At 41.2% G+C, this 19,527-nt stretch overlaps 1 protein-coding gene and 1 long non-coding RNA gene across 2 annotated transcripts in view; one reads left to right on the forward strand and one right to left on the reverse strand.

Moving 5' to 3' along the window:
* Positions 1 to 19,527, reverse strand: part of LOC117515451 (ankyrin repeat domain-containing protein 26-like) — a 109,748-nt gene that overhangs the window by 33,793 nt on the left and 56,428 nt on the right. The window contains 9 exon segments of the mRNA XM_034176013.1: positions 21 to 114; positions 3,494 to 3,669; positions 5,637 to 5,789; positions 5,885 to 6,390; positions 7,457 to 7,919; positions 9,499 to 9,645; positions 10,873 to 11,056; positions 11,234 to 11,447; positions 13,083 to 13,224. Coding sequence (XP_034031904.1) covers positions 21 to 114; positions 3,494 to 3,669; positions 5,637 to 5,789; positions 5,885 to 6,390; positions 7,457 to 7,919; positions 9,499 to 9,645; positions 10,873 to 11,056; positions 11,234 to 11,447; positions 13,083 to 13,224 — 2,079 coding nt within the window.
* Positions 2,819 to 19,527, forward strand: part of LOC117515452 — a 28,229-nt gene continuing 11,520 nt past the window's right edge. Inside the window, exons 1-3 of the long non-coding RNA XR_004562154.1 lie at positions 2,819 to 2,884; positions 16,091 to 16,095; positions 18,196 to 18,202. This is a non-coding gene — a long non-coding RNA (uncharacterized LOC117515452). The remainder of the gene's footprint in view (positions 2,885 to 16,090; positions 16,096 to 18,195; positions 18,203 to 19,527) is intronic.

Raw genomic sequence — 19,527 nt, forward strand, 5'->3', positions numbered from 1 at the left:
GCTGTGGTGGCAGTATGTACCGCAGCAGACTCCTGGCCAGCTTTCTGAAGAGCATCAATTTGGTTGGATTGTTGCTTTGCAGCAGCCTCCAGCCTGGCATTCTCTATCTCCAGCCTAAGTTTAAGACAAGACATATTTACATCTTACACTCAAACACATTAGGAATTATATACAAGACTCACATGGAACATCTCATCAAAGAAATAAAGAAAAAAACTGACTTGAAACATCTGAATATTTATTTGTTACAGTATTGTTGATTCAAATACACAGCTTCCAGTGACCAAAGAGGCAATGGCATAAAGCAGGCATGACAAGAAAAATTTGTTTCTGCATTAGAAATGACAGGATACAGTACTCACCATAGTAATCAAATCAAGCGGATAGCAGTTGGAGGAAAATGGCTGCTTTTAAGCTGACAGCAACCTATGTGACAATCTAAGTTCACTGTTTTGTCTATACAGATGGGAACAAAATTTGTCGACATCCAAACAGTTGGGCAAAAATGTTTTCTTTCAGTGAACAGTTTTGCAACTGATGACATATACACCAATGCATCATCCATAAACAAGCTCACAAAATGATACTTGGGTGCTTCCATACGTGTCGCTTTCACATAAGGAAACACTTCTGCACAAGAAATTGACAAATATAATGAAGAAAAAATTCAGAGTCCAATTAACCCTTCTTGAAGCATTGGACAATATTTTCCTTCTTCCACATCAATATGTTGACCTGGGTGTGAGTCTCAATCACACTGCCTGTCTGTGGCCTTGGACAAGGCACTTCATCAGTATTGTCCTAGTTCACCCAGCTGTAAATGAGTACTGGCTTTGGATAGGGGAGTAACTGGTGAAATGTCCAGGGGAGTCATGGACAATTACATGTCTGCTTCCAGCTACAGAACCACTGTGGGAAGTTTCATTGAAATCTATAAAGCAGCTGTGCTTATAAGACTCACAGACAGATGGACAGGGTGGTTTCTACACACCACCTGATTTTTGTTTGTGGATGGAGTATAAAAATCACTGTGTCAGGCAGGAAATGTGTTCTTCTGATGATTACATCACTTAAAAGATACTACAAGGATGCTATGGATTTATTACTTAAACATTGCAGCAACTCAAACTAAACTCATGTTACCCACACATCTATTATTATATATTTTTTCCCCATTGGACTCATTTCTTCCTACACACACTAATGGCAACATGGCCTTTTTGAATTGTTGATTAAATTCTGAATGAATCTGTGATAGTCGGTCATTGTGAATGGTTAGTTAAGGTGTACTTTGCCACTGTGGACATAGTTTCAAGAATTGTTTCTTAATGGTTAATTTTTAAGCAAATGCTTAGTGACAGTTACAGCACCAACACTGTTTACACAGTCAGCAAATATATGAATATGATATTATTTCGACATCCTACCATTGGCTTTTCTTTAATCAAATCACATAAATCGTAGTTCCTAATCAGACTTTGGCATCTGTGGTGGTGATTGTCAAAAATATTTGTCAAATAAAGCCAATCTCTCTCTCTATGTATATAAAGAAGATTATGTGTGCGAGTGCACGTGCAATGCTTAGAGTTATGATCCAAGCTGTACCAAATTTGGAGTGCTGATGCCTTAGATCGCTGGCCCCTGTATGAGCATATTTAAAATATATCTGACTGTGCATTTAACAGAAAATTCATATTTCTTCTTCTATTTAGTGTTTGATCCACGGGCAGCCACGCCGTGGCTATAAATACTTTGGCAGTGCTAATTCTGCCTATGTCCCAACCAACCCATAAATGGGTAAAGAGTTGGAGCCAGACCTAGGCGGGATGAATGAAGCATGAACACACCTCATTTCAGAGTTACAGAACAAGCTAAAGCTAACAGGCTAACCTTGGTTCAGGCATTTTATTAAAGTCTCAGGATGTGAGTTTTTGCCTGGTTTTATTTTCATGTTTTCGTTTATTTTGTCATGGTTCTGTTGCTTTCTTATATGTTTATTCTCTTGCTGAGTCTTTTCCTGTTTTGGTTTATTCGTCCCTGTCTCTCGTCTGTCTCTTGGTGGTGGACGTTTCACTCTCTCTGGCCACACCCTCGTTCTGGTGCTTCTACGCTCACCTGTTCTCAATTTGCAGCTCATCACCTGGGTGTATATAAGCTTTTCATTCTGCTCTGCTCCTTCGCTAGATTGATGCACCTCATGCCTTCTATCCAGGTCTGTTTTGTGTGTTCTCGACCTGCTTGCCTCTCGTGTGTTTTGACCACCTGCCTGTATTACCGACCACGCCTAAGCCTGATGTTCCATGTACTTTTGCTCTTGTTTGACTGCCTTTTTGTGTACCGGACCCTGTTTACTACTTCAGTACACTATTTTTACATACAGAACTCTTTGTTCAAGTCATTTGTGTCCAGCCATTCCTGTTCACCAGACCTGATATCAAGCATATTTTTGTGGTCTGGGTGGTAGTTTTCATGACGGGTGACGTGGGTGCTGGGGTTAAATATTCTGACTGGTTTATTCCCTCACTGTGGAGTGTTAGGGTTAGTTTGGACGGGAGCTAACGTCAGCTAAGCTACGATACCAGCTAAGGGTGCTAAAATAACAAAGTAACATGAAAATTTCACCCGACAGAAATACCGAACCACAGATTTCTTAAATGATCCATTTGGACAAATCAAATCACAGGGTCAAATCAAATCACTGGAATCTCATTCATCCATTCATGCGAGTCACTAATTATATGACGAGGCATTTGGCTACCTTAAGAGAGTCATAGTTACTCCTGCCGTTTACCCACGCTTCATTGAATTTCTTCACTTTGACATTCAGAGCACTGGGCAGAAATCACATCGTGTCAACACCCACCGTGGGCCTTCGCGATGCTTTGTTTTAATTAAACAGTCGGATTCCCCTGGTCCGCACCAGTTCTAAGTCAGCTGCTAGGCACACCACAAGGCAGATTATTACAGATATTTGCAATAAAATGCTCAGAAAGGACAGACATGGTTGGTTCATGGTCTCTGCGAAGACAGCAGTCTGGAGTCGGCTGACAGCACACACTGCCTGTCAGTCAAAGCAACATGCCCCTAATTATACATTACTTTATGGCTTAAAACATCTTAAACTCTAGGGTTATAAAATAAATTCACCCCATACAGTTGTCATCAAGGAGGAAATTATCCATAGAGACTAAATCCGTTTTTTTGTACCAGGCTGTAAAAATGTTAATTTCTCAAATAAATTTGGACATTTTAACATGGGTTTCTATAGCAATGTGCTCTTGTTTGGAACCAGCCTCAAGCAGCCATTCAAGGAACTGACACTGTTCCGATTTCTGGGTAGACTTCATTTTTTTATGTGGGGAGATTGGGGCTTGATGGATATCACAAATGTCTACAGAATCTCATACATGGGCATTCCAACGTGTGGGAACACTGTTAGTGGAGTTATAAATGCTAAATAATCTAAAATGTGAAGTCTGTGGTGTGTAGGTACCTCTGCACAGCTTCTTCCAGCTGTTTGCTAGTGACATTTGATATTGCTGCGGCTGACAGTGCCTCCTGGAGTTTTTGGGCATTCGTGGTGAGCTGATTTTCCTTTTCATCCACAGCACTCTTCAAAGCCTTAATACGCCTCTCAGCCTCCACATACTGGTCCTCACTTTCCTCCAGCTGGAAAGAATTCACGCTTATCATCAGTAATGTTAAAACACTGAATTGAAATTTTGTCAATGTGTGTGATCTAAAAATTGTTGCTGCTTATGATGACTCTAAAAACCAGAGCACAGGAATAAAGACTCAGTTAGTCCGTGGGCCCAATCAAGAAAAGGCTCTACATAAGGAGTTTGTTGCACTTCCCCTTGTAAAGTTTAGTTTGATTCCCAGGTCATATAAGACAACATTTTCACTTGTTGTCATTGGCACAACCTGGCAGGTAAGCGAGAGATCAGTCAAAAAAGCCGATTTCATTTCTTTACATCAGATCAGCTAGAAAATGGGCATGGTAGTTCCAGGATTTTCTGAATGGTTGGTTAGCCAAAATAAAGGGTGTATTGACAAAACTGAACCGAACCACTAAACACACATTTTTCTATTTGTCTACAGAAAAAGTGACCTTTTCTGCCAAATTATGCCTGATTTTTCACATTTTCAGTGCTAAAAGTGCAGAATAATTAGTTATTACATTGTTTTCTTTTATTATCATGTTTGTCCCATTTAAGATGATATGATAAAAGATGGCACCTTTAGTTTCAGCAAAAAATGTATCAACATGGGTTTCCTACCCATCACCTAGTAATGCCTTTTTTGAATTTCTGTGATTTTTCTAACTTTTAAGAATGCAGTACGTCATACCACAGCACAGAAAAATGGTCATATGATCTGTAGACCAGTATTTAAGATGTACGAGTTTCCCTATTTTATCATTTCTTTTCCAGGGTTCGGGTCGGGGGCAACAGCTCCAGCAGGGGACCCCAGACTTCCCTTTCCCGTGCCACATTGACCAACACTGACTGGGGGATCCTGAGGCGTTCCCAGGCCAGTGTGGAGATATAATCTCTCCACCTAGTCCTGGGTCTTCCCCGGGGTCTCCTCCCAGATGGACGTGCCTGGAACACCTCCCTTTGGAGGCGCCCAGGATGCATCCTTACTAGATGCCCGAACCACCTCAGCTGGCTCCTTTCAATGCGAAGGAGCAGCGACTCTACTCCGAGCTCCCCACGGATGACCGAACGTCTCACCCTATCTCTCAGGGAGACACCAGCCACCCTCCTGAGGAAGCCCATTTGAACCGCTTGCACCCGCGATCTAGTTCTTTCGGTCATGACCCAACACTCATGACCATAGGTGAGAGTAGGAACAAAGATTGACCAGTAGATCGAGAGCTTCGTCTCGATCTACACTATATATAGTGTGGTTAAATTATACGACTGATCACAATTATTTCTTTATAATCTTAGTAATGCAAGTACATGTGCATATTTAATTGTGTATTTTTTATGTCCCTACAGGTTAACTGACTGTTAGCAAAATTACCTGCCAGGTTGTGCCAATGACAACAAGTGAAAATGTTATCTTATATGACCTGGGAACATACTGGTACCATAGGTGGGACAAAGTCACTGTCAAGTCATTCTCAAGTCAGGAATCGGCAAGTCTCAAGTCAAGTCTCAAGCGATAATGACCACCAATTGTTTGCAAGCTGACTTGAGACTTGCCGATTCATGACTTGAGAATGACTTGACAGTGACTTCATCCACCTCTTATTCGTACCATCAAACTAAAGTTACAAGGGGGTGGGGGGGTGGTGCAACAAAAGTGCACAATTCATTGTTCATCCCATGCAATATCAGAGACTTTGCAGTTTTGTAACTCTTGGAAGGGAAAAAAAAAAATTCCAGGCACACCTTCCAGTGATCACATGTATTTATACAGTAAATTTATGGTTGGAAGGTGATCCTGTCCTGGGACAGAACTAGTGACTCTCTGGTCACATGCCCATGTCTCTATCCATTAGGCTGCCACCTTCAGCTTGCAAGATACATTTTAGATACTTTTAAAAGATAAGATGGTCATTATTAGCCCTGCTCATATCAAAGATTTGTTGAGACTTTGCAGTCACTTGGTGCCACTTGATTTACCTTCCGTCTCAGTCTCTCCAAGTCTTTGAAGAGTCGGACCTTCTCTTCCTCCAGATCATTACGATAGTGTGTATTAACCTCCAGGGAAGCTTCACTCATTGACAGCTTCTTCAAAGAATCAGCTAGTTCTTGTTGCATCTGCCTTAGGCTAGTCTGTGTTCAGAGAGAACCCATAAACATCATTGTTTACTGAGAACACCTCAAATTTACAACAACACACATTGAGGAAAGGACAAATGTGGTCTCACCTCTCTTTCATTCTTCTCCTCCTCTAACTTGTAAACCTGTTCCCGAAGATCAGCTGCTTTACTCGCGAGCTCTTTACTTCTCTCCTGCACCAGTTGTACCCTCTCCTCACAGTCAGAACGCAGCTTGGACAGAATGTCACTGAAGCGCTCCTGGGCATCTGTCACAGCACGCTCCTTTGCAACACCCTTGTTTTGCGTCTCCTGAAGTTGTTGTCGTAGTAACATGGTCTCACTCTGGGCTTGGGCTAGCCGCTCCTGAGCGGCCTCTTGGCGTGCTCCAGACCGACATACTAGCTCCCTCTCGGCCTGCAGAGCTGCTTCAAGCTCTTTGGCTCTGGCTGCTGCCTGCTCCTTCTCCCGCTGCAGGACCTCCAGCAGCAGGCCTTTCTCCGTCAGCTGCAGTGTGACACGGTGAACCTCGTTCTCCATGCTGTTTGCATGTGCCTCTGCTTTGGTCAGCTTCTGGGACAGACTGTTGACTGCCTCACGCTGGCTGGCTGCTTCAGCTGTTATGAATTTGAAAGAAAACAACCCTCTTTTTTGTAATATAACACCAAAATCGCTCTCACACACACATGCATAGACTGAAACATTTTACCAAAAAAGTTACTTGCGGGCTGTCAATGAAGTCCTTTTGGAATCATGCCTGCATATGAAACACCTTTGTGACCGCATTAGTGTTTTCCTACCTTCTTGCACATTGTGGTCTACTGATAGCAGATTAGTATTGCTAACAGCTTGCTGTGGTAACCTCATAAAGATTTGTGTGTACTCCAATAAAAGTTGGAGTCACTGCTGTGATCCAGGTAACTGTGGGCGACCGTGTTTATTTGTGCTTTAAAAAGTAACTGCCATGAAACAATCACAAAATATTTTTTTTTCCTCTGATTCAGAACTCCTTTGAGATATTTAAATTCACTCACTTGGGGGAACAGCAATTTCCTAACCTAGAGAGACCCATTTCTTTCTTTTACTCCAATATCATAACCTCAAATTTAGAAGATCTTATTCTTATCCCAACTGCTTCACATTTTTCAGGTAATTTGCTAATGCAGGCTAATGATGCTCCAGTAATCCAGTAAGTTCTGCTCCCGTTCTTAGCACTGTGCAGTCAAAATCTATACCGTAGGTCAAACTTTATGTTATTTATCTCGCCCACCTCTACCTGCTAGGCATCAACATACTGTAAGACTAACCCAAAACCCTATTTATTTTTTGCTGTCAAACAGTTTGATGTTTTTATATTATCTGAATTATATATGATGGTCTGTTACTTTTATTTGTACTTAATATTTTAACTGCAATGGTTCTCATAGATGTACGTTTTTGTTTTGATGTCCTGATGTTTTACTATGTTGATCACTTTATAACTATGTCAATTTAAAGTTCTCACTCACTCATTCATCTTCAACTACTTATCTTGAATCGGGTCAAGGAAACTTAAAGTTCTATATAAATAAATTATTATTATTGTTATTATTCTAACTGGCTTGTCACAATTTTTTGAAATAGTCAACTTTATTCTACAAAAATTGTGTTTTATGCTTTCCATAGAATATCTGAAAATCTAACCTGTAAATCTGTCTTTAAGTCGTTGATGCTCATCCTTTTCCCTGAGCAAACGTTTCTCTGTGTCTGCTTGGGCTGCTAAGTGTCGCTCAACCTCCTGCAGCGCCACAGCCAGCCGGCTACGAGATGACTGCACCTCTGAATCAAGTGTCTCTCGAGTCTGTTTTTCATTCTCCAGTCCAGCTGTTGCTTTTGCCAGCTCGGACTTGAAGGTGGTCAGCTGGTTATTGCAGTTGAAGATGGTTTCAGCATGGGCTCTGTCATTGAGTTTCAGATCTCTGCGGACATCTTCTAGCTGTTCTTTCAGGGCCTCATTCTCCTCCACAAGGTGGCTCTCTTTGAGGTCACTGTTAGCCTGTGAACGTTCAAGATCTAATTTCAGGATGCTCAGTTGCTCCTGCAATGTAGCGTTCTGCTGGAGCAACTCCTTCTCCCTGTCACTGGCCTCAGTGAGCTGAGACAAGGCCTATAGACAAAAGAAAAGAACATTTTGGTCTATGTCATTTATGCACGTTCTACAATTCCTTCTGAAATCACAGAAAAAAAACAAGGCCAAATCTCCCTACCACATATAGCATAAATTGACAGATAATGCATTGCTTCACCAACATTTTTTTTCCAACCTAGTCAGCTAAATTTCTGGTCCCATATTTTTTAGAGCTTGACATCCACGTTTTATGTGTCTATCTACGAGAAAGCCACACAAGTTTATCCGATGTTGTGAGAGTGTGACTGTGAAGGTTTGAAGAGCATACGACTCTGGGTTAGCAATCTCAAGGGGACAGCTGTGGTGTGGACATGGGACTTTGGAGCAGTCAGCATTGCTACCTGTTAGCAGTCTCTATGCTTACCGACTTATTGACTATGGCTGGGCAAATGAAAGAATCAAGAAACACGGAGGTGACAATGGCAATTACATATTTAATAGCACTCATATTAAACTTGTCTGGAATTTTTAAAGATCAATACATAAGAAGCCCTGTGAAGCCAGAAGCAGCATCAGACAGCAGGACAATATTCTCTGTGGCTGCTGTGTGCCACTTCAGGAGAAGCAAATTCAGCAGGATTACGTTATGTGGCGAGATATGTATTTATTATTTGTTACTTAGTTTTTCCAGTCTGGTTTACACTTATTTGATGTACTTTTAATGCTGGCTGCACCAATTTGAGTACGACCAGACATACAGCTGACTTAAAAATCTCCTTCAAAATAAGGCAAATTCTAGTAGTCCTCAACCTACAGTGGCTCAGAGATGTGACTACATTTGGTAGGTAGAATTCAATTGTTTTTGCAATACAATGAAGACATCGTAGTTTGAGATTAAAAAATGATAATGAGACAGCTCAGAATGTCACCTTTTATAATTTACTGGTACTTTCATCAATTGTGTTCACCGATGGGAATAATGGCATTAAAATAACGCCGTTATTAACAGCGTTATTTTAATGACAAACCTAATTTACTAAATATGTGTGTGGTTCTGCTTGCTTTGTTTCATATGCATAGTGCCCGTGGATCAAGTAGCCAAACAGCACTGCTGCTAAGTTCATCATGGCGTTGGAGTATATTGTACAGTCTAGACAACATTAAATATGCAACAAGTCTATTATATTCACACAGATCATCAAGCAGTGTACAACAGTCTTGCTGATTTACAGTGTAGTGTCATTGCAACCATAACAGCTAGTGCGCTTGCGGTGCAAGTTTAAAAACTTTTGTTGCTTTCCTTTGCTTCAAATATGCACTATATTTTCATTCCTGACAGACAGCGCATGTCACATAACCTTCTTTTCTGGTCAAGCAGAAAGCACTTTCCACATAAATACATGTCTATTTTCTTCCTTGTAACACGGACTATACAGGCACATAGCTAGAGAGGCGAGGGGTCAGAACAGCTCCTCCAACCCCCTTTGATTAATAATCCACTTTTGAAGACATTTTAAATACTTTTCCCCCCACGGCACTGTCCAATTACATTGGACTTGAATGTAAATCAATAAGCATGTAAATGTTTTAAAATGATGGACAGGAGTCTGACATTTACCTCATGACTTTTGCTTAAGTTTCTCTTGTTTTCCACTTCTATCTCCTGCTGCTTACGGAGATGATTATTGAGCAGGTTTTCCTGCAGGGTTCGTGCACTGCGCTCCTGAGCCAGCAGTCTTTGGGTTTCACTGTGATCCTCCTCAAGCTGTGTCGTTGGCCAAAAACATACACAACTGTAACTTCAGTGAGCAACATTTACATGAACAGAATGCAAACAAAAAAAATCCCCCAGACAATGACACACAAAGGTTTGCAACTCTTTAAATTTCTCTCTCTCTCTCTCTATATATATATATATATATATATATATATATATATATTTATCATTAAAAAAAAGTGACTGTATGTCTATTTGGATTTGTTAAACTTGGTCATAACAAACCCAATGGTAAAAGTTTGCTGGATATAGCCTGAAAGGTAAAAAGAGATTCTTGGAGGCATTACAGTTATTGACACATCTCAAAAACTGTCCATTGTGATGTAAAAGTGCACATGTGACTGACTGTTTTAAAATACTGCCCCAGAAACACTGCAGTTAACAACTGCTCTGGCATTACTATTTTGAACCTCAAAGTTCAAAAATCCTTGTATATCATTCACAGGTCTTCCTTCCACTTTACAAAATGTAACACCCCCATTAGCTTCTGATGGCAAAACCATTCATATTGCTTGCTTACTGAAGTCAGGGACAGGTCAAGGAGCATGCTCTGGTGCCATGCCCCATCTACTGCACTACTGAACTATCTTGGGTCCTCGATGGCAAGCACCCAGGAAAACAACTGGTCCACCCCCCACCTCTCAAAAGTAACCACCCATTTGCCCCAGTCAAGTGAAACATGGGCATCCTCTTGACCTTCTCCAGCTGCTGGCATCCACAACACTGAGGCAGCTGCATGCTGCATCACGGCCACAGAAACACACCAATAGCCAAAATATGGGAGTTGATGTCGCTATAAAAGAAAAGCAAAAACTCCTCATACTAACATTTTATTTGACATTAAGTAATCCCAGCTGTACACAAGGATCCTCCAAACAGACCGAATTGAAAGGACATCAGCTCTGTGCATAATATAATCACCTCAATGTGGCCTGTCTGTGGGTGATGTACAATGTAAAAGGACCTTGGAGTAGTTCATTTGCAACAACTTGGAGTAGAATTATATGTCGCCCAATAGATCTACATACATACAACAAACGGGTCAGTATCACCATTCCAAGGAGATGTTCTTTGTAAACATTGTGCAATCCTGACCAACTGGTGATTAATATACAGATGTCAAATCAATCTCCTGTACCGTTATTAATATGGCAATACTCAAAATAAATCACTGCACATTTTAAACAGACAAATTCTATTTTCAAGAAGTTGTACCTGTTTCATGTTGTTGACTAATGTTCTCATCTCCAACTCGAGGTTCCTGAATGTGAGCTCCACCTTCTGTCTCTCCTGAAACTCCAATTGCTGCTGCTCCTCTGCCCTCCTCAGCTTATCCTTTGTGGTGTTGTACATCATTGTTGCATTGCGCCGGTTTTCCTGCTCTTGTTTCAGCTGAAACCTAAACCCAAGAGGCAGAATTTTTAAAACCATTCCATAACTGAAGAAATCAAATAAGACTGCCGGGTATGGCTCACAAAACATGATAAGAGAAGCAGAGATAAATTCAGAGGCAGCAAATAAGAGAAAGACAGGAGTACTATTGCTTCTGTAATAAAATTAAAGTAGAGATGCTTACTTGAAGTTTGTGATTTCAGTGTGCAACTCCAGTTGTGTTCTTTCCAAGGCAGACTTCAAATCTTTAACTTCCTCCAAGGAGCCCTTCATCTCAGCCCTCTCCAGCTCCAGCTGGCTCACCTTGTCTGTCAAATAGCCATGTCGGCTCCTTGCCTTTTGGATGGAGCGCTCATATTCATGGAAAATGTTCTGCAGCTTCACCATGGTTCTAGAGTCTGACAGATATAACAGTCTGAAAGGTAAATACAAGCTCACAAAATTATACCCCCTGCCCTATGTTCTCAGGAGGATTACTGTGTGTTACAAAAGTAAAGAATTCAGCAATTCACAGACCTTGTTCTTATTGCACACCTTTTCTGTGGAATAGTCTATTTACTGAGATAAGACGGTCGGATTCTGTTGAGTTATTTAAATCCAGACTAAAGACTCATTTGCTCTCTGCAGTTTATAATTATCTTATACCAAGTCACAGTGAATCATTAGCTTCCCTCTCACTTCTGTCAGTTACATTATTGGTGGGGAAGTACTCAGTTTTATCCAAACCAAATAAATGTGACATTTTAGTGAAGTGTATGACTGTTGCTCCTGAGCATGTAACAGGTATCAATGTGATTGATTGATTTCAGATTTCAGAATGAGATTTCTGATCAGAACTTGCACCTGAGGGAGTTCTTTCTTCCCACTGTCACCCACCAGTGTGCATGCTCAAGGAGTGCATGATGTTGAAACCTTGCTCATCACCCTGAGATAGCATATGCTGTGATTTTGCACTTTACAAATAAACTAAACTGAACAATACATTCAAGTTAATAATCAGTGTATGTAAACATTTGCCTACAAACGCAAATCAAGTCTTCCACTCCCTCTTCACTCAAACAGTCCAAAGTAATGTCAGCACTTTCACTCATAAAGACTCCTTCGAGATTTTAAATTTACTCACATGGGGGAACAGCAATTTCCTAACCTAGAGAGACCCGTTTCTTTTACTCCAATATCATAACCGCAAATTTAGAAGATCTTATTCTTATCCCAACTACTTCACACTCGGTAGCAGGCTTGCACAATTAACCATTAATCATGTTGTCAGCCTGTGCAATTACATAAACTCGAGCGAAAAACTGCATCAGAAATTTGTCCAGCTTTTCATCCCAACTTCATCCTAACAGCTCTTCATGCCTCCAGACGGCTTAAGCCACGGTGGATTAGGTTTTTTGTGTTAGAAGAATTAGCACCGTCAATTAGCTCCTTCAAATCATTGTCCGGCAGCAAAAGAAACTTTGCCATGTTTAGCTAAACGCCGCCCCCAGTAGTGTGAGCGTGCGCAGTGGTGGGGGTGTGCAATGGCACATTTCATACAGTACCAAAATCGCACGCTAAAAAGAACTACAGCACGGTAAATGAAACACAATGGGAAATGGTACGAATAATCCATGTCACGTGACACACAAACCACCAATCAAATGACAAGGATCTACTCAGGCGTTACATAATACTGAATATACAGATTCTGTGTCTGATCATATGTCATTTTTAGACAAAGTTTTACATATGGGTGTGCAGACGAGTTCAAGTATGTTTGGGTTTTTTTTAAATTTTTTTCTTTTTTTTTTTTTTAAGAAAACACGTGTTAAAACCACAAATGCCAGGTAGAAGCTAGGAGCTTTGCTAGTGCTGTGCACCACTGTGCCGGGTGGAAGATAGGTACCATTATCTTTCAAACAATGATGAAAGATAACCAAAGTAACTTAATAACTTGCATCTAAAAAAAAGGTACAACTGTTTCAAGGTAAAACTTCAGAAATAATCACTGATTAGTAAAATATCAGTATCTGAAACAGCTGACTCAATACCTAAGGTGGCAGAGTCCAGGTTCTGAATGAGGAGAGAAGCATGACGATAGCCTGATGTGGGAGAGTCCATATCATCCGTGGCTGTGTCCGATGACTGAGTGAGCTCATCTAAATCTTCTGTCATCTCCATTTCTCCAGGGTTCTGAATGCAAGAAGCAACAGTTTATGCTGTTTGTCAATTTCCTGTTCTGGACAATATATTTAAAATAACTCAGGCTGCGCAAACTTGGCTTTTAAGTCACATTTTAGAGTTAATATGGTTGCAATTAGGGCCATGTCATACCTTGACAATTTAGCCAGCATATGCTGATGTCTGAAAAATGTGCCAAATATGCTTGATATATCACATAAGTTATGCAGCTGTCACACCTTGATGATTTAGCTAGCGTATAGTGACATCCCCGTTTCCACCAAGCGGCCCATGTTGGTACTATATGGTATGGTATGGGTCAGAACAGGTACGTCTGGCTTGGGTTGCGTCATCATCGAGCATGCATACGCTGTCGTACAACCTCTCCACTCCACATGGAGGCCAAACAGAGTAAATTAACATTTTTAAATTAAATTTAACTTTTGTCTTGGTGGATCATGGGATTTATTTTCCTCACATGCAGGATGCTGAAGAATCGACTGATGCCTGTGGAAAACACTGACATGGATAAATGGGGCACTGTGACTCTCAACTTTTAAAATAAGTTAATCTTCTTGTTGTGGCACAAAGCGCCTGTGATCTCTGACTCAGGCTCAGAAAATGCACTAAACACAGAGGGACTTCTTTTAAAGCCCTTCATTTATTCAGCCACAACAAGGAATTAAAGTATTTTCAGATGTCGTTTTCCAAAATCGGGATACTTTATGTGGATACATTCTCGTCAGGCTATGAAGATGAATCCAACTGAAATGAATAGGTAAGATTAAGACTTTATATTTACTCAAGAATGATTTTAATATTTGAAATAGTCTGAACTGTTTGCATGAGGACTGCAGCTTTCAGATGTTGAGCCAATCAACGGACAGCATCAATAGACGTATTTCGACTTACGAGTAACGTGGGTTAACAATTGCATAACTTAGGTCCACATATGCAGGACGTATGAGCCATACACTAGCATGCATCTAAAATATTGTGCATGCCCAAAATTTTTTCGACATACTCGCTGTTCTACGACCTATATCAGCGTGCTTCAACATGTTTTTAACTTATACAAAATTTTCAATTTCAATTTATTTTCATTTATATAGTGCCAAATCACAACAGAGTTGCCTCAAGGCGCTTCACTCGCTCAGGGGGTAAGGTCTAACCTTACTAACCCCAAGAGCAACAGGAAAAACTCCCTCAGAGGCAGAAACTTCAAGCAGAACAGACTCAAAGGGGTGACCCTCTGCCTGGGCCATGCTACAGACATAAATTACAGAACAATTCACAGAACAATTCACAAAAGGAATATACAGGAAATGCTGTTGGTGCACAGGATAGGAGGGTTGCCAGCACAAATACAACTCCTATCTCTGGATGGAGCTGCACCTTAAACAGAGAAAAAAAAAAAACAGAATCAGGCATCAGAAAGACAAGAAATACTGTATAATTTGCCAGCATTAATCAACAAGAAAAACAGAGGAAATACTAAGGTGGTCGCCGGCCACTAGGCCTAAGCTTCACTAAAAGACCCAGAATTTAGGTAGCACGCAGCACGCTCCGTTTACTAATAAAATGAATTAAAAGAGTAAAACGCGTAAAACAAAACTATACCAGTATGCTAGCCATATGAAAGGGAAAATAAGTGCGTCTTAAGTCTGGATTTGAAAGTCTCGACAGAATCTGTTTTCACTGACGCAGGGAGATCATTCCACAGAACAGGGGCACGATAAGAAAAAGCTCTATGACCTACATACTTCTTATTCACCCTAGGGACACAAAGTAGTCCTGCACCCTGAGAATGCAAAGCCCGGGCTGGTATGTAAGGTTTAATTAGGTCAGCTAAGTAGAGAGGTGCCAGTCCGTGAACAATTTTATAGACTAGTAGCAGAACCTTAAAATCTGATCTCACTGGGACAGGAAGCCAGTGAAGGGATGCCAAAATCGGTGTTTCTGCTTCTGCATTTCTGCTTGGTGTCAAAAGTCTGGCTGTAGCATTTTGAACTAATTGGAGAGCCCTAATGCTAGACTGCGGTAAACCAGAAAATAGAACATTGCAGTAGTCCAATCTAGAAGAGATAAACACATGGATCAGGGTCTCAGCATCAGCCATAGACAGCATGGGACGAATCTTCGCTATATTTCGCAGGTGGAAGAAAGCAGTCCTCGTAATATTTCTAATGTGGAGGTCAAAGGACAATGTAGGATCAAAAATTACCCCAAGGTTCCTCACTTTGTCAGTGTGATGTATGACACACCAGCCTAGGCTGAGCGTTAACTGGTCAAACTGATGCCGATGTCTGACTAGACCAAGAGCCATCATTTCAGTCTTATCAGAGTTTAAAAGCAGAAAGTTTCTAGACATCCAACTTCTCACTGCTGCAAGGCAATCTTCTAAGGATTTTATGTGAACGAGATTACCAGCAGTTATCGGCATGTATAACTGATTATCATCAGCATAGGTAATCCCAAAACGCCGTAATCTGTGGCCAAGGGGTGCTATATAAAGGGAGAAAAGCAGGGGGCCTAAGACAGACCCCTGTGGAACCCCAAATTTCATGTCACTAAGGTTAGAGGTAGTGTTACTGTACAAAACACAGTAAGAATGACTGGTCAAGTATGATGTTAGCCATGCAAGGGCACTCCCAGTCATCCCAAAATGATTTTCCAGCCTATCAAGTAGAATATGATGATCCACCGTATCAAATGCAGCACTGAGATCTAACAGCACCAGAACCATAGTGGTGTCTGAATCCATTGTACGCAGAAGATCATTCACCTCTTTAGTGAGAGCCATCTCTGTGGAATGATATTTTCTAAAAGCAGACTGCAGTGGCTCAAAGAGATTATTCTCAGTAAGATAGTCCACAAGCTGCCGTGACACCACTTTTTCCAGAATTTAGAGCAAAATTATAGATTTGATATCGGCCGATAGTTTTTCAATACACTAGGGTCAAGATTAGGTTTCCTAAGTAATGGTTTAATCACTGCAGATTTGAAACATTTAGGAACAGATCCAGAAGTTAAAGAAAGATTAATAATTTCCAGCACAGTCGGCTCAAGAGTGGGCCACAGGTCCTTAAACAGTTTTGTTGGCACAGAATCAAATAAACAGGTTGTGCTTTTTGTTGACGTTACGAGTTTCGTCAGCATGCCTAGTGAGATACTATCAAATTCTGTAAATCTAGGTAATACCTCAGTAATGGTGCCCACCTCAACAGCAGGGTGTAGTGGCTGGGTTAAGGCATGCCGGGATATGTTTAACCTAATGTCTTCTATTTTCTTCTCAAAGTAATCCAGGAAATCTTGTGCTGTAAAAGGAGATTGAACTAAAGGTGGTTGTCCATGAATAAGTGTTGCCACTGTGTCAAACAAGAACTTTGAGTTATGCTTGTTTTTGTTGATCAAATCAGAGGAATAGGTCCGCTTTGTAGCCAATAATGCATGCTTAGAGTCTAAGATAGCATCACGCCACACAAGGTGGAATACTTCTAATTTTGAACGACGCCACTTCCGTTCTAGACCTCTTGCCTTATACTCGAGGTCACGCAGGTAATCATTGAACCAAGGTGAGTGATTTGGGGGAGCACGGTTTTAACACAGGTGGCGCAATCATTTCGAGTGGAGTTTTGAGCACTGAGTTTAAACTATCCACAAGTCTGTCTACTAATTGGGTATTTGCCAAATGTGAAGCCAAGACATCAGGCAGTCAAGCTTCGAGGTCAGTCTTAGTTGAGGCGTTGATGCATTGCCGTAGTGATATATAAGGTTGTTGTTCCACTAAACAAGGCAGCGAAACTGTAAACTTAATAACTGAGTGATCAGAGACCACTGATGTAAGAGGCATCATATCAATATTCATGACTGCAATACCACGTGCGAGAATCAGATCCAGGGTATTTCCACTAATGTGCGTCGAGTCCCGAATGCATTGCCGAAATCCTAATGCATCCACAATTTCCATAAATGATTTCCAGAGGGGATCAGAAGGCTTATTTATATGAACGTTAAAGTCACCAATGATCAGAATGTTGTCTGCACTAGTTGACAAGTTAGAGATGAGTGCACCAAATTTATCTAAGAATTCAGAATATGGGCCAGGAGGCCTATATACAGTGACAAAGTAATACGGCTGATTTCTATTCTTCTGACCTTGGCAATGCGTAATATCCTGAGCAGAGCGGAGAATCAGATGCTCAAACAAGTTATATTTGTGACCCCCAAGAGCTAATAAGCTAAACCTAGATTTATAAATAAGAGCAACACCCCTGCCTTGCTTCGCATCATGAGGAACATGACTAAATGTATATGCTGGTGGGCCGGCCTCATTTAAGGGGAGGACAGCTGTAGGTTTAAGCCAGGTTTCACATAACCCAATCGTATCTAAGTGATGATCAATAATTAGATCATTAATCAACAATGATTTTGAGGACAGTGATCTTGTGTTAATGAGACCCAGAGTAGTTTGGATTTAGGGGTGGTTCCACAGTAGTATATATAAGGTGCTTAGAACATTCCACGGGTATTGTAGGTAGCACACACAAAATCTTTGCTATTGCTGGAACAACCACTGGGCCATCCTCAATTTCAACATCATCCAATGTAGTAATGGGTATTAAGTTTGCAAAGCATTTCCCTCTATGATTTTTATGGACACATCTACGGAAGCAGGCCACAGTCTCAACTTGTTGAATTTCCCTCCGGGCAGATAAACTGCACTATCACCATAATGGATTTTCTGCACTAATTTCCCTGCTAAGCTAATGGATTCCACACCCACATTTATCATAAGCCTTGCAGGGTCTCTAATCACCTGCTCCGTGGCCTGCTGTAAATTCCTAATGTTACCCTCCCTGTAGAGCTCTATCTATGTTCGCAGACAAGATGGCGGTGCCTTCCCCAGTAGGATGGAGGTCATCCGGCATCAGCAAGTCACAGCGGCCCCAGAACGAAGGCCAGTTATCAATAAAGCTAAAGCCTTGCTGTCTACAAAATTGCGCCAGTCACCTATTTAACGATGTCTGCCTGCTGAACGCCTGATCAGTATCCCGGGAGGGGAGAGGACCAGAGACTATTAATCGATGCCGACACATCTTTCGGGCAAGGTCACAAGTCCTCTCTATGTCCATTTTTGTGACCTCTGAGTGCTTCATCCTGACATCATTGGTGCCAACGTGAATAACTATGTGACTATATCTCATGTCATGTTACTTAGTCCGTCTTCCCTTCTGCAGCATCAGCACCCTAATATGGGATACAATGTCAGGAGCTCTGGCCCCAGGAATATATTTAACATCAGCCAGCACCTGTAACCTGACTTTGCGGGTGATAGACTCCCCTATCACTAAAGTCCAGAGTTTTGGCCTGGAGACAGGAGTGGAAGTCACTCGTGGGCTCAGAGAAAAAGTGGCGAGTGTGATCAGGGTACCACAACAGGGCACCAAGCCCTACGGGACTTCCTCCGCCTAGCTCCTAGCCACAGTCTGAAAGCCGTCCTCCACAGCCGGTGTTTCTACGCTGATGCTAATGGGCTCACTAGCAAGCCCAACACAAAACTTACCCATAACTTATTAGACGTGCACCAGCATATGCCAGCATTTTAAATACACTCGGCATACACTGGCTAAATCGTCAAGGTGTGACAGGGGTGTTAGTTTGTTTTTTTTCCAATGCAGAAGGTTCCCACTTCAAGATCACCCCTGCCCATTTTTGTAATATGGAGTTGTGTCAGGAAGGGCATCTGGCATACAAACCTGTGCCATATCAAGATGCAGATCTTTACTGGATCTTCTGTGGCAACCCAAAGGAAAAAGGGGGAAGCCAAAAGAACTTATTGTGGTTGACATGTCATGCTGTAGCATGGTAACTCCATCAGAGGTGCAATGTATGCACTGCTCCTGCACATAAATCCATTTTTTGAACAATAGTGACATCATTTTATGGCATTTTAAGGATGCCATTTATACTACACATGATGATAAATGATTACCTGACTGATAAAAGCTTTGGATCACACCTCTCACTGGATTTTTTGTTGTAGATACCCTTTAATAAGTGTTTTTCAGGGAATTATGGAGTAATTTCATGGTGTCTTTGTGATATTATTGTGACATTGATCATAGAATTTCAGTACAAATGATTGATTGATTGATTGATATAAGTGGTACATCATCTCTCTTGCCCTACTCATTGTGGAAATATCCCGGACAATGCACTTTTCATACTATATTGGAAATGACCTTGACCTTTGACCAATCAAACCAAAAGATAATCATCTGGAGACAACCACCCAATGAATATTCCTACCAG

This window comes from Thalassophryne amazonica, chromosome 8 (assembly GCF_902500255.1).
Source record: "Thalassophryne amazonica chromosome 8, fThaAma1.1, whole genome shotgun sequence".
Taxonomy (NCBI): Eukaryota; Metazoa; Chordata; class Actinopteri; order Batrachoidiformes; family Batrachoididae; genus Thalassophryne; species Thalassophryne amazonica.